General features: G+C 43.9%; 1 protein-coding gene across 1 annotated transcript in view; it reads right to left on the bottom strand.

Annotated features, from left to right (window-relative positions):
* Positions 1-6,149, bottom strand: part of LOC311001870 (uncharacterized protein) — a gene marked incomplete at both ends in the record, with an annotated part of 53,405 nt that extends 47,256 nt beyond the window's left edge. Inside the window, 2 exons of the mRNA XM_083993049.1 lie at positions 3,117-3,230; positions 5,792-6,149. Coding sequence (XP_083849175.1) covers positions 3,117-3,230; positions 5,792-6,149 — 472 coding nt within the window. The remainder of the gene's footprint in view (positions 1-3,116; positions 3,231-5,791) is intronic.
* Positions 6,150-12,990: the final 6,841 nt, after the last annotated feature.

Raw genomic sequence — 12,990 nt, 5'->3', positions numbered from 1 at the left:
AATCAGAGGAACAAATCAGAACCTTGACTGAACTTGTTCAGCAACTAAAAGCAGAAAATAATAGACTCAAAAATGGAGGCACTAATTATAGGGATCTCTGGGAGGAGAGAACAGTGGCTGCCTTGCCGACGTGTGTCGCCAGTTCAGCCTACAAAACAGAATCAATACATTACGAGAAATTTGACAGTAAATATTAAAACTGACCCAGATGATACCCATGCCCAGTCTGTCGTACCTTCTTTGAGCTAAGGTGTAGCGCATCCAGGTAATATACAGCAGATAGACTGGGACAGCTAATGCTTGTTCTCATAAAGTGCTGGTTGTCATAAAGTGCTGATGATTATCATCTACAAATATAACAGGAAATACAAAGTTAAATAACCACAGAATATACAGCAGCAGACGGGTGACAACACCATATTAGGTGGACATATTATTAGTGGCTCCCACCTTAAACTGCTACGAGGTAAGGCCTACAGGTACGAGGTACAATGCAGTTTAACCCTCATGGCACCAACAGACACACTAAAAATGCAATGAGAGGTAATATAACAGGAAATACAAAGTTAAATAAACCACAGAATGTACAGCAGCAGACGGGTGACAACACCGGGGACAGCTCTCCATTTCGACACACCTCCACTTCGACACCCCGCAGTTCCGAAATACCCCCACTACGAAACGCCGCTGTTCCGACACAGTCCCCCCCGCAGCTGTCCAATGTCCAAGGTGCTGAACCGCGTGATGTTGTTTACATTCTGCTTTGTGGCTTGTTTGAGAAACGTGCACTGCTCAGAGACTGGGCAGATCTGTCCCACTTGCTTTCTCCCCGACTCCATTGGAGATCTCCCACACAGTAGCCTAAAAGAAATACACTTTTTTTCTCTCCCCCTGCTCCGCTCGAGCACGGCTGAACCCGGCTTGAGCTCACACGGGCGCGAGGCTGCTGCAGCCGCCGCTCGTGCTGACAGCTGACTGAGGGAGATGCTTTGGTTGGGCTTAGGCAATGAAGAAAGGAGTTGGTTAAGTTTTGTAAAAAGACCATAGAGGCTAGACAGGCCAGAAGCATAATGAATGTCATTAATATGAAGTATTTGCTTGTTTTGCAGTTAATTATGCACATGATCCGTTTCGACCCCAAAAAGGAAAAAAGGATCAATGCGCACTTCGCGCTGGGGGTTTTCCCCCAATAGCCTTTTCGGAATAGCGGGGTCTTCAGAAAAAATAGAAAACCCCGCTATTACGATGAATGGAAGTCTATTGTCGGAAAGGCGAGGCTTCGGAAAGGCGGGGTGTAACCGACAACACCATATTAGGTGGACATATTATTAGTGGCTCCCACCTTAAACTGCTACAAGGTAAGGCCTACAGGTACGAGGTACAATGCAGTTTAATCCTCATGGCACCAATCGACACACTAAAAATGCAATGAGAGGTAAGTAATCTAAATTCAACATAAAATACGAGCATATGGACCCAGAAAATGTTTGTACCTCTTTTCTTCTCAGACCGACGACGCCGGCAACAGGAGCATGGACGAGGGTGAGCTACGAGAACAAACGTGGACTTGCAAAGTCCCGCGAGATCCTAGTCTCATGTACTGTGAGGCTGCTGTTGCTAGGTTCCCCACCTGGTGACCTGGATCCTAGCGTCCCATAGGTTACACATATTTGATTTGATTTCATTACAGAGGTTCATTTTGCACCATTGAGGCATAATAAAGCATATTCATAAACCTCTAAGAAGCCTGTCTGAATTTGTGTCTGAAGGCTGGGCCGAGTGTCCTCTTTTATGGAAATCAAAATATGGTCACCCTAGCTTTACAAGCCACACAAAAACAACAAAGGGTAGAGAACGCAATTTCTTCAGCCATAGCTATCCAGCGTGCTCTGCAAACTACAGGTAGCCTACAGATGGATCTAACAGGATGTTCTGTGACTTCCTGTATATTCTTTGACGGCGGCTGGAAACTGTCCAACTTGACTGCAACTTTCTGTCACCGCCCCCTGCTGCTGCGGCCTGGTCTCGCCCACCTTCCAGACGAGGTGCAGTTAATCTCAAACGAACCTAATGTGTTGGCTGCGACATCTTACATAAATGTATTGATGGAAAACAACACAACAACAAAAACCACACAAAGGAAATGAATGACAACGGATGTTGACATTAAAACGAATGACGATGAAAGTGAAATTTGCGCCAGCTAATGTTAAAGCTGTAGTGCCATAACTAGATGTGAAAACAGCACTGACTAAACCAAGCCGCTCCATAAATCTCTTAGGGTGTTTTTCAGTATTGTTTTGAATTGTGTGTGGACCTGTGACATTCCCGTGCTGCCCACAGGAAATTTGGCCTCTGCTTTCATCAAAGCAGCTGCTGACAGGTGGTAATTTATAGACAATTAACAATATTTCTCATTCATGGCAGTCATGTAGTAATTACAGTTAATGTACATTCCTAGCCTAGAAATCTAGACGCACCCTAGCGGCAGCAAATATATTTGCTCCGTAGGTGGGTCTAGAAACGAGCCATAGGAACTTTTTGAGTCTCAAACACCGATTGTGTTCACCAATCACAGCGCTCTATCTGTTTAGAGAGTCGTGGGGCGGGCTTAACGCGTCGACGACATACATTTTAATTGGCTTGTCAGGCTAACGTCATCCTGCTCTTTGCTCTGATTAGTCGTAGCGCTACCCTATTGCGTGCAGAGGCAGTTTGAACGACAGCCTTCATCCCGCCCCCTGGATTGAGCCGAGGTCTACCGGTCGTTGCCAGACTATACATGTTAATGATATAGTCTGCCTTGTCAGGCTAGTACATTCCACAAATTAATTAATTAATTTCCTTAAAACATTTTGGAGTAACGTTGCCTCCAGTGGTTTGTCAACGTCCGTTTTCATTGATTTCCTTTGGGTTGTTTTTGCTGTTGTCTGAGACGTCTCGGTCACCTTAGTTCCCGGTTTGAGGATTTTTACAATAAAGTTCTGTAGAGTATGGTGTTCTCTAAGACTGATGGCCGACACACACACACACACACACACACACACACACACACACACACACACACACACACACACACACACACACACACACACACACACACAAAAACATCATACCTTTTTTGATCAGCCTTTTATGAAACTTAAGGCACCAGGAGACACCAAGAGGAACAACCACTAGAACCAGGAGAACACACATAACGAGGACTTCAGCATTGGTAGAGAACTTTTCTGTGGATGAGATGAACATAAACAACAACAACCTTTACATGATCTAAGTCCAATCAGATCCTCAGACCCCTATCTACAGCTCTGACCTTTGACCTCTGACCTGTATCCTGTACAGCGTTGCTGCAGGTTTCAGCTCAAATTTAAGACTTTTTAAGACCATTATGAATTAAATTTAAGACCTACAGCATGACAAAATGTACAAAAGAAATGCAGTGACAAAATTACTTAAAAAGTAATGGGCTGCAGTAAGTTGCTTGTCGGGCTCATTTGTAGCTGTAAATACATCCAAAAAAGCACAATGAAGGAGGAGCATTTTATTGAGCATTTGAGGTAGTGTAACGCACGCGGACAAACGGGACTGCATTAGCACATGAAACATGATATTACGTGAGCTCGTTTATTAAACTATGCCTGTCCTGAAACCTCCCGCTTGCTCCTGTGGTTATCTCTCTCTCTCAAGTGTATGCATAGAACTGAGTTTGTGTACCTGTCTATATGTGTGTGTATCTATCTGAGCATGGGAGTTGCTTCACTTACCCGCTCTGTAGTCACCGCTTCTAGGCCCGGTACGACCCGGCGCGACCGGACTCGGCGAGGCCGTAGCTCAGGGCGTCCCCGTCTGCTACACGCCACAGCAGCCGTGGCGCTACTATTGGGCCCACCCATAGGCGTCATTTACGCTGGGGACATGTCCCCACCACTTTTTGTCAAGAACAATTTTGTCCCCACCACAAAATGAACTTAACATCATCCTAATGAAGAATGACGTTGATAAACTATGACCAAATAGGCAGCTGAAACAGTGTGCACGGCTCAGAACTTCTGCCGGAGCCAACTCGCAACAATGTAACTTTGATTAACTGCCCGGAGCGGCGCGCTGCGCGCATCCTCGCAGGCGCTTGGTCGCACAGGGAGAATGTGTAAGAATGTGTGTGTGTGTAGGCTATAATAGACGGACGGCAACAACTTCATTAATAATCATTTTATTTTGAAAATTGACCGGATTCTCTCGCCTTTTCTGTGCCCGACTTCCTGTCTGGTACGATCCGTCTATCCAGCTTGACAACGGCGCTCACGGCTCGCGTGAAAAATAGAACTGAAGCGCGGCTTCTTTCCACAGCGCCAGATGTGCGACCAGGCAGACCGGTTAACATGTGCGCCAATCTGAAACTGCCTCCGCTCCAGGGCGCTGCGCTTCGGTTCCGCGTCCAGTGCGGCCGGGCCTCTTTCTGTCATTCTGCTTAGACAAAGAGGAGTTTTCAAGCTGCACTGTGGAGAGTCGATTGTACCGGACAACACCCGATATGCTTAATGTTTGGGTGCAAAGTCACTGTTAACAAAATCAACACAATCTGTCCCTTCAAAATAAAGTTTGTAACGTGTCTGTTTGGAGCAGCTGCTGACAGTGACAGTTTCCTCATCACTAAACCTGAGCCACCATCAGATCCTCCCTCGCTCACGTCGTGACGACGGGACAAAGTCTTTTGGACATAGCCTATATTGTCGGCTATATTCTGTGTTTTTCCTCTCGTTAACCGTCTCATTTCAGTTTTTGTCGGTTGGCAATCATCTGGTGTGCACCCGCTGTTTCTCTCGCGCTGGATGCGCATATAAATGTTATAAAAAAAATAAAAAGGAAAAAACACAGATGCGCAAATTGAAATTACCTAGTGTAGACTATTCAATGACCACAGCTAATCACCAGCTTGTCTGCCACACCTGTCAAGTTTCTGAACACAACTAAGGGCTTCTTCTTTTTTGCGGAGAATTAATAAAAAAAAATAAAAAATGCTCAGTCCGACACAAAACACACACAGCCAGTGTCACAACAACTGACAGCCATAAAAAGCTGTTTTAATTCTGGATTTAGCGCTGTTACCACATCACAGTTTAATATTTGTGCTGTCTTCAGCGCCGCAGAAAAGCGCTGAAACGGAGATGATGATGACGCTGATTTTTTTTTTTTTTAATCTTATTTTAACTGGCCCATCCAGTTTTCTGAAGGCCCATCCACAATCAAAATCCTGACGCCGCTACTGCGCCACAGCAGCTCCACAGCCGGCCAGTTCGTAGTTCATTTGGTGTGTGACTCCAGTGCGATGTGTGGGTGTGGGTCTTTCGCCAGCGTCGGTCTCTCCTCGTGAAGACCTGCCGCTTCTCGTGTCGAAACCCCGGAAGTCGAACCTCACTTCCGCCTCCAGCCCATGTGATATGGGTCACCCAAACTCCGCCCACTCATTGGGTTAAGTGAGCTACTTCCCATCTTGTGATATATTTCTGTGTTGTGTATTTGTGGATCAGTCTACCTTGACCTCACCTGGCCCTTACACTTCCCCTGCCTAACATCTCCCAGGGGAGTTCATAACAGGTAGCGTTATATGGGCGGAAGAAAATTAAGACTTATTTAAAATCATTTAAGACTTGAACACAATACTTCAACAAATGTAAAAAATTTTAAGGCCTAAAATGTTGATTTTCAAATTTTAGACTCTATCACACTTTTTAGAACCCAGCAGAAACCCTGCCTGTAAATACTGTAGGTGTTAGGGTGTGTTGCTGACCTTTGACCTTCAGCTGTATGTTTCTCAGTGTTCGTTTATTTCCAAACGCTGTGATGATGCAGGTGTAGTTTCCGCTGTCAGAGAGGTGGAGGTTCCTCAGAGTGAGACTGAGGTCTCCTGTCCTCAGAGCCTCAGTCTTCATGGACGTTCTGCTCCTGTAAACCTCGTTCTGGTCTCTGAGGTCGTCACCCAGCTGGTGTCTCTGGTGGACGGTTGGAGGACGGAGATCGTGGCGGCTCCACATCACTGTGGGGTTTTTGGGTAAAGGATAGTCCTCACAGGGGAAAACAACCGACTTCCCAATGTACAACTCCACAATGTCTCCATGCCAGGACACTGAGGACAGAGACAGGAACATGGATCAGTGACGTCCTCATGTCCACAGTGAAGAGAGAGACTGACACACACACTACACACCCTCTGTGTTCTTAATCCCTTTATGAACAATGACACTGGAAAGAACAACAGCAGCAGCAGACAGGAGAACCAGGAGAACCAGCAGAACCTTGACCCGGACTCGATGACGTCCTGTAGTCGACATAAGCAACAACAACATGAAACCGAAACTAAACAATAAAACATTAAAACAACATTTTTGATCAATTCACTACAGATTCCAATTATACTCTGACACACACACACACGCACACTATGCCGGTACAATCGTGTCATATTACGTGCGCACATATCAACTGGACGTGTCACACCCGCGTGCTTTGACGCCTGTGCAGCAGACAGCGCCTGACGTGTAATGTAGTTTCCTCATTGACTTATAATGGCCCCCCGTTCACGCGTGATGACTGCTGCACGCCGGTAATCACACTACGCGTAGTGACCACGTGTAACATTCATGCGTTTTTTTTTTTTTTAGCGAACGCACGCATTAACTCTTTCGCGACCACACTAATTCCTCAGCACATCCGCTCAGGACCACATGTTTTTGGCTATTTGTTTACCTTTTATCTCACGTCGAACCGAACTCTGTACATCACCTAGAAACAAACGGTCTTCACGTGGTTGAAGAGTGACTTTACAACGTGCTCCACGCGAGTTTTTCCACCGTTTCGTTCGTGAGTACGAAGTAGAAGAAGAGAGCTGGGTTTCTCCAAAAACGGAGCTCCCGCTCTAGTTTCAGAGAAAAACGCACTTTTGTGTCAAGTGGCAATCTGCTCATTTTACCGGTACTCTGCAGTGTGGCATATCTCCCAAATCATTTCTACGGCTAAATGAATATATTTGTAGGCAAATCTGGGAGGTGTGGCAGCCTGGAGAGCAGCGGTGGATATTATAGCTGCGCCTGTAGGTTGACTACTGACCTCCGACCTGGATGATGTCATCTCCGACCGCTGCCCGGCTCATTCTGATAATAATCATTCTGCTTCGGCATTCGGGTCCATTTTTAGCTCAACTAGCCGGAGCTTTAGTGAGTCCAGGTTGAGGAGAGGAAGCCTGTGGAAGCTGAACTTCATCCAGCTGCTCATTTTGTTCTGACAAGTCAGAAACACGCAGAAACGAACCATAGCATTAGCGGTAGCAACAAGCCGCGCCGGGCAGCGGTCGGAGATGACATCATCCAGGTCGGAGGTTAGTAGTCAACCTACAGGCGCAGCATGTTGATAACATGCCACCATGGGCTCGGAGGGGAATATCACTAGTGTATCATAACAAAATATTGGCGAAATGAACGAGTTTTGCAGCGGATAATGTGTTATTTAGAGGCTGCATTGCGTGCCCCGTGTTCTCGCATTATACGGATATACGCGCCGCTCCACTGGGACTAATTTCGTCAAAACAACTCCAAATGACACCAAAGTTTCTGGGTGAGTAAAATGATCTTATTTTATGCTAGAAATAAGGTCCAGGTTGTAAAAAAACGGAAATTATCCTTTAAGCCACCGGGAGATAGAAGGATATTTAGCAGATTTCCAATGTAACAATAATAAACGTCTTGCAAGTAAGGATGTGAAAGCTATAATATCCTTTTGTGTAGAGTTGAGTGCAAGTGGGGGGTTAGGAATCCCAAATATAGCAATCAGAGGGCAAGGTTGGAGATTTACACCAAGAACAGTTGACATAATAACAAAATAACCCGCCCAAAAATCTTTCAGAACAGGACATAGAAAAAACATATGACTGAGGTGACAAGGAGAGCCATGACATTTATCACATTTGTCTTCTAGTTCCGGATATAGTACCGACAGTCTAGACTTGGAGAAATGCACCCTGTGTAGAACCTTAAATTGAATAAGTCCAAGACGTGCACAAGAAGTGGTAGATTTTACCCTCTCTATGGCTTTTTCCCAGGACTCCTCATGTATTTGTATTCCAAGTTCCTCTTCCCATGTACACTTAAGTTTAACATTTAAATGGTCGCTAAGAGCCAAAATAATATTGTACAATTTCGAAGTGATTCCTCTGTGATGAGGAGTAAATGATAACATTGTTTCCCATTGCTGTTCCGGTGGTAAAGAGGGAAAATTTGGGAAACACTTAGTAACAAAACTGCGAGTTTGAAAATAGCAAAATAAATGACTAACAGGGAGGCCGTAGCGAGATGACAAATTCGCAAAGCTATCAAATACACCACCTACATATAAATATTTAAATTGCGTAATACCCTTGTCATGCCACATTGATAATGTTGAGTCTGAAAGTGATGGAGGAAATAAATGGTTGTTATTAATAGGACTTGAGGAGGATGCAGCTACAAATTTAAAGTGCCGCCTAAATTGAAACCAGATTTTAAGTGTGTTTAGAACCACTTGATTCTTAGTATATAAAGAGGGTTTTGCAGGTAAAGAGGAATAAAGTAGAGCAGGTATGGCAGATCCTGTACATGATGATAGTTCCAATTTACACCAAGAGGGTCCAGAAGATTTTAACCAGTAGCAAAGTTTATGGATGTGAGCAGCCCAATAATAGGCTTGGAAATTAGGTCCTCCACTAAGTCTGCATCTCTGCAGTAATGATTTACGAACTCTAGGTGCCTTCCCGCCCCAAATAAAAGAACAAATTATCTTGTCCAGTGAGTCAAAAAAAATGTTTAGGTAGAAAAAGAGGAATTGACTAGAATAAAAATAAAAGTTTTGGTAAGATATTCATTTTAACAACATTGATCTTGCCGATTAATGAAGGGGGGAGGTTACCCCATCTTTGAAAATCAGATGTAATCTTTGAGATAAGGGGAGTGAAATTAGCTGATGCAAGGCTGGATAAAGAACGAGTCACGTTAATACCTAGGTATTTAAACCCTGATGGACTAAACTGAAAAGGTAAATCTGATTGCTGAAGAAGACATGCTGCAGTATTAATGGGAAAACACTCACTTTTCCCCAAATTTAATTTATAACCTGAAAAGGTGCTGAAGTCCTCCAGAATACTCAAGACAGTAGGGATAGAGAATGTAGGATCAGTTATATACAACAACAAATCATCCGCATATAGCGATAATTTATATTCAATTCCATTACGGGTGATTCCTTTAAAGCAGAACTATGCAACTTGGCCGGAAATAGCTCGCTCCTTCGTTGGTTTCTCTTTTTTTCCCTCTCCGGGGCTCCCCTACAGTTCTGGGAGGCACATGTCACTGTCGTAAAAAAAAACTCGCCGCCCCACCTCCTCCACCCCCTCCCTACACGTGCTTGTGTTTACTGCTGAAGGTAGAGAGCGGTGTTTGCTAAGCACGGAGCTAATGCTAACAGGGAGCTAATGCTAACACGGAGCTAACGCTAACAGGGAGCTAATGCTAACACGGAGCTAACGCTAATACGGCCACACACAGACAAAGACACAAAGACACAGACATACACACACACACGAATAAAGGTTCCAAAACGCGAAGGCGTGTGTGTGTGTGTCATGATGTATTACATTATCTTATAAAAGATCCATGGTGTGTGTGTGTCTGTTAGCATTAGCTCCGTGTTAGCCACAAGCCGAACTTCATCAGTACAAACATGTTTCCATGGTTTCCTCCGACTTTCCGAACTCAAACCAATCACGATTCATGACATGCATGACGTCATCTGCGTTCTTATCTCGTACTGCCGTAAGGCAGTTTCTCGCGATAGTTCTATCCATTGATGAGATTTACACCGAGACGGAGGACTGATCTTGCAAGTGCGGTTTTCAGCCAGTGGGGGGGGGTGAGCGCATTGGCCTAGACCCCATTCACCTCATAATAGGTCACTCTACCATCACAGTGACTCTGAGCCACAATAATTACAGCCGAAATCCTGCATAGTTCTGCTTTAACTAAGGGGGAAGATCTTAATGCAATAGACAGAGGCTCGACAGCTATAGCGAAGAGCAAAGGCGACAAAGGACAACCTTGGCGAGTTCCGCGACCAAGAGCAAAATAATCAGAATAAACATCATTAGTGTGGACACTGGCTTGAGGGGACGAATAAAGAAGGCGAATCCAAGAAATAAATTTATCACCAAAACCGAATTTTTTCAAAACTGCAAACAAGTACTCCCACTCTACCCTATTGAATGCTTTTTCGGCATCTAAAGAAATCACAAGTTCAGGAAGTTCAGCCGAATGTTCTGAATAAATTATATTAAAAAGTGTACGGGTATTAAAAAACAATTGACGACCCTTTATAAAACCATTTTGCTCCTCAGATATAATATTAGGAAGCACATTCTCTAAACGAGTTGCAATTACTTTAGCCAACACCTTTACATCAGCATTAAGCAGAGATAATGGTCTGTAGGAACTACAGGAGGTTGGATCTTTGTCCTTTTTGAGAAGGAGCGCTATAGTGGCTTGTGTCAAAGTTGGAGGTAATGTACCACTTTCTAAGGATTCATTGAATACAGATAGAAGTAGTGGCGCCAATTTACCAATAAATGTTTTGAAAAATTCAATCGGAATCCCATCAGGGCCTGGGGCTTTATTAGACTGCATAGCTTTAATAGCATTTGACACTTCTTCAAGGGAGAGGGGGGGGTCCAATTGCAGGGAAGTATTAATATCAATGACTGGATTCGAAAGGTTCTGAAGAAATTTGTTCATTTTAATATTGTCTGTAGGAAATTCAGATTTATATAATGAAGAGTAAAACGATTTAAAAGTAGCATTAATTACCAAGGGATCTGTAGTAATAGTGTCATGAGCGTTCTTAATACTAGGTATCAAACGGGAAGTGGTTTGACGTCGTAAGTGATGTGCCAGTAAGCGACTTGCCTTGTCGCCGTGCTCGTAATATGAGCCACGAGTGCGTAGTAGCAAGCGCTCTGCCTCCTTAGTTGACATTAGATCAAATTCTGCTTGCAAATCAAGACGCTGCTTAAGTAGTTTGGGAGAAGGGTTCAGCACATTTGATCAAGGTTACTAATTGCAGATCTAAGTTCATTAAGCCTAGCATTATTCTTTTTATTAGATAGGGCAGAGTAAGAAATAATTTGACCTCGAAGGTAGCATTTAACTCATTGAGTGCCAACCACGTAATTTCTCGTTTTTCGTTCCCATGCGTTGAGTGCCAAAAACGAGTTTTTTCGTTTTTTGCTTTTTTTTTATATTATGAAAATAGACACTTTAATACACATTATATGTAAATTTGGGGACTCTACGACGAGGAGAACTGAAATAGATGACGATCAAAGTCACATGACAGCTCATGATCTGGAAGTTTTTATCATAACTTGGCTTCTGCAAACGGAGTTCTGCATGCAGATGCAGCTCACCCGCGCTGCTGCAGCAGCTCAGAGCTGAACCAGGAAGCTCTCAGCCGACAGTCCCGCCCGGTCTTCACCTCGAGCAACACCGTGTCCTCCCCAAAGTCCCCCCGCGGTAAAATCTGATGGTCTCTGGGCCAAAGCAGACCGGCATCACCGACCCGTACCACAGAAGGACCGCGACCACCGGCGGGACCGGTCTTCCCGAGCCGCGGTGGCCGACAGACCCTCACGTTCCACGGCGAGAGGCTGTGACACGGCACGGTGCGTCTGTGTTATTGTTGTTTAGTGGCGCCCCCCCGCCCCCGCTGGTGGTTTTGTGAATAGAACAACCATTGTTGTATATATTTATCTTACACGAGCCCTTTGATCCAGAAATGCGAGTGTCAGAAGAGCGACAGGCACAAACAGAGCACCTTTCATAAAAGACGCTCTATCTCCTTTTCTAGAAAAAAAGGAGGGATTTTGGTGAAACCCAGCCATGTTTAGCTTGACTTTTCTCAGGAACGGAGGCACGTAGAAACAAACGGTTTGTGGTCATTTGAAGCATAAAGTTAAACCTTTCAATTGAGCTACAGTATGTGTTGGTGGCAATAATATAGAATACACTATGGCTCTACATAAAGAGTCAAAAATGGTCTAAATTGCCGGTACACTTGACTAAAACTTTGGAAAGGAGCGCGGCACTCAATGAGTTAAGTGTCTCCCATAACAATGAATATGAATTTGATTGAAAGACAAGAACTCGTCAATAGAATTTGAAATGAGTTCGCAAAATTCTTTATCTGCCAAAAGAAGAGAATTGAATCTCCAAAGTGGAGGGCTACGTTTATAAGTAGAAAGTTGAATCTCTAATAACAAAGGTGAATGGTCAGAAATTACAATACCTAGATAGTCAGAAGACTTTACACATGAATTAAGAGTACTGTCAATAAAAAAATAATCAATCCTAGAATATGAGAGGTGCACCTGAGAGAAAAAAGAAAAAATTTTAATAGAAGGATTACGAGATCTCCACGGATCGATGAGACCATTCTGTTTCATAAAATCTGAGAATGTTTTAGACATAGCAGATTGAGTCAGATTACGAGGATTAGACCGATCCAAGATTGGATCAAAGACACAATTTAGATCCCCTCCGAGGATCAGCAGGTGCGTATTCAAGAAGGGGATGTTACTTAGCAACCTATTAGCGAATTCAACATCATCGAAGTTCGGGGCATATATATTTACTAACAGAACCTTTTTTTGCATCAGGGTACCAGCAACTATAAGGTATCTGCCGTTCCTATCAGCAATCACATCAGTGGATGAGAACTGAACTTTTTTATTAATGACAATAGCGACCCCTCTCGCTTTTGAGTTAAAATTTGAGTGGAAGACTTGACTTACCCAAGGGCAATGTAACCTACGGTGATCTTTAATGCGAAGATGAGTCTCCTGTAAAAAATACTATATCAGAGTTTAAACGTTTCAAATGAGTAAAAACTTTGGATCTCTTAACGGGATTACCCATA

The sequence above is a fragment of the Trachurus trachurus genome, assembly GCF_905171665.1.
Source record: "Trachurus trachurus genome assembly, chromosome: 18".
In the NCBI taxonomy this organism is placed as follows: domain Eukaryota; kingdom Metazoa; phylum Chordata; class Actinopteri; order Carangiformes; family Carangidae; genus Trachurus; species Trachurus trachurus.
The sequence above is the reverse complement of the archived record's forward strand: the minus strand, read 5'-3'. Positions and strand labels throughout refer to the sequence as shown.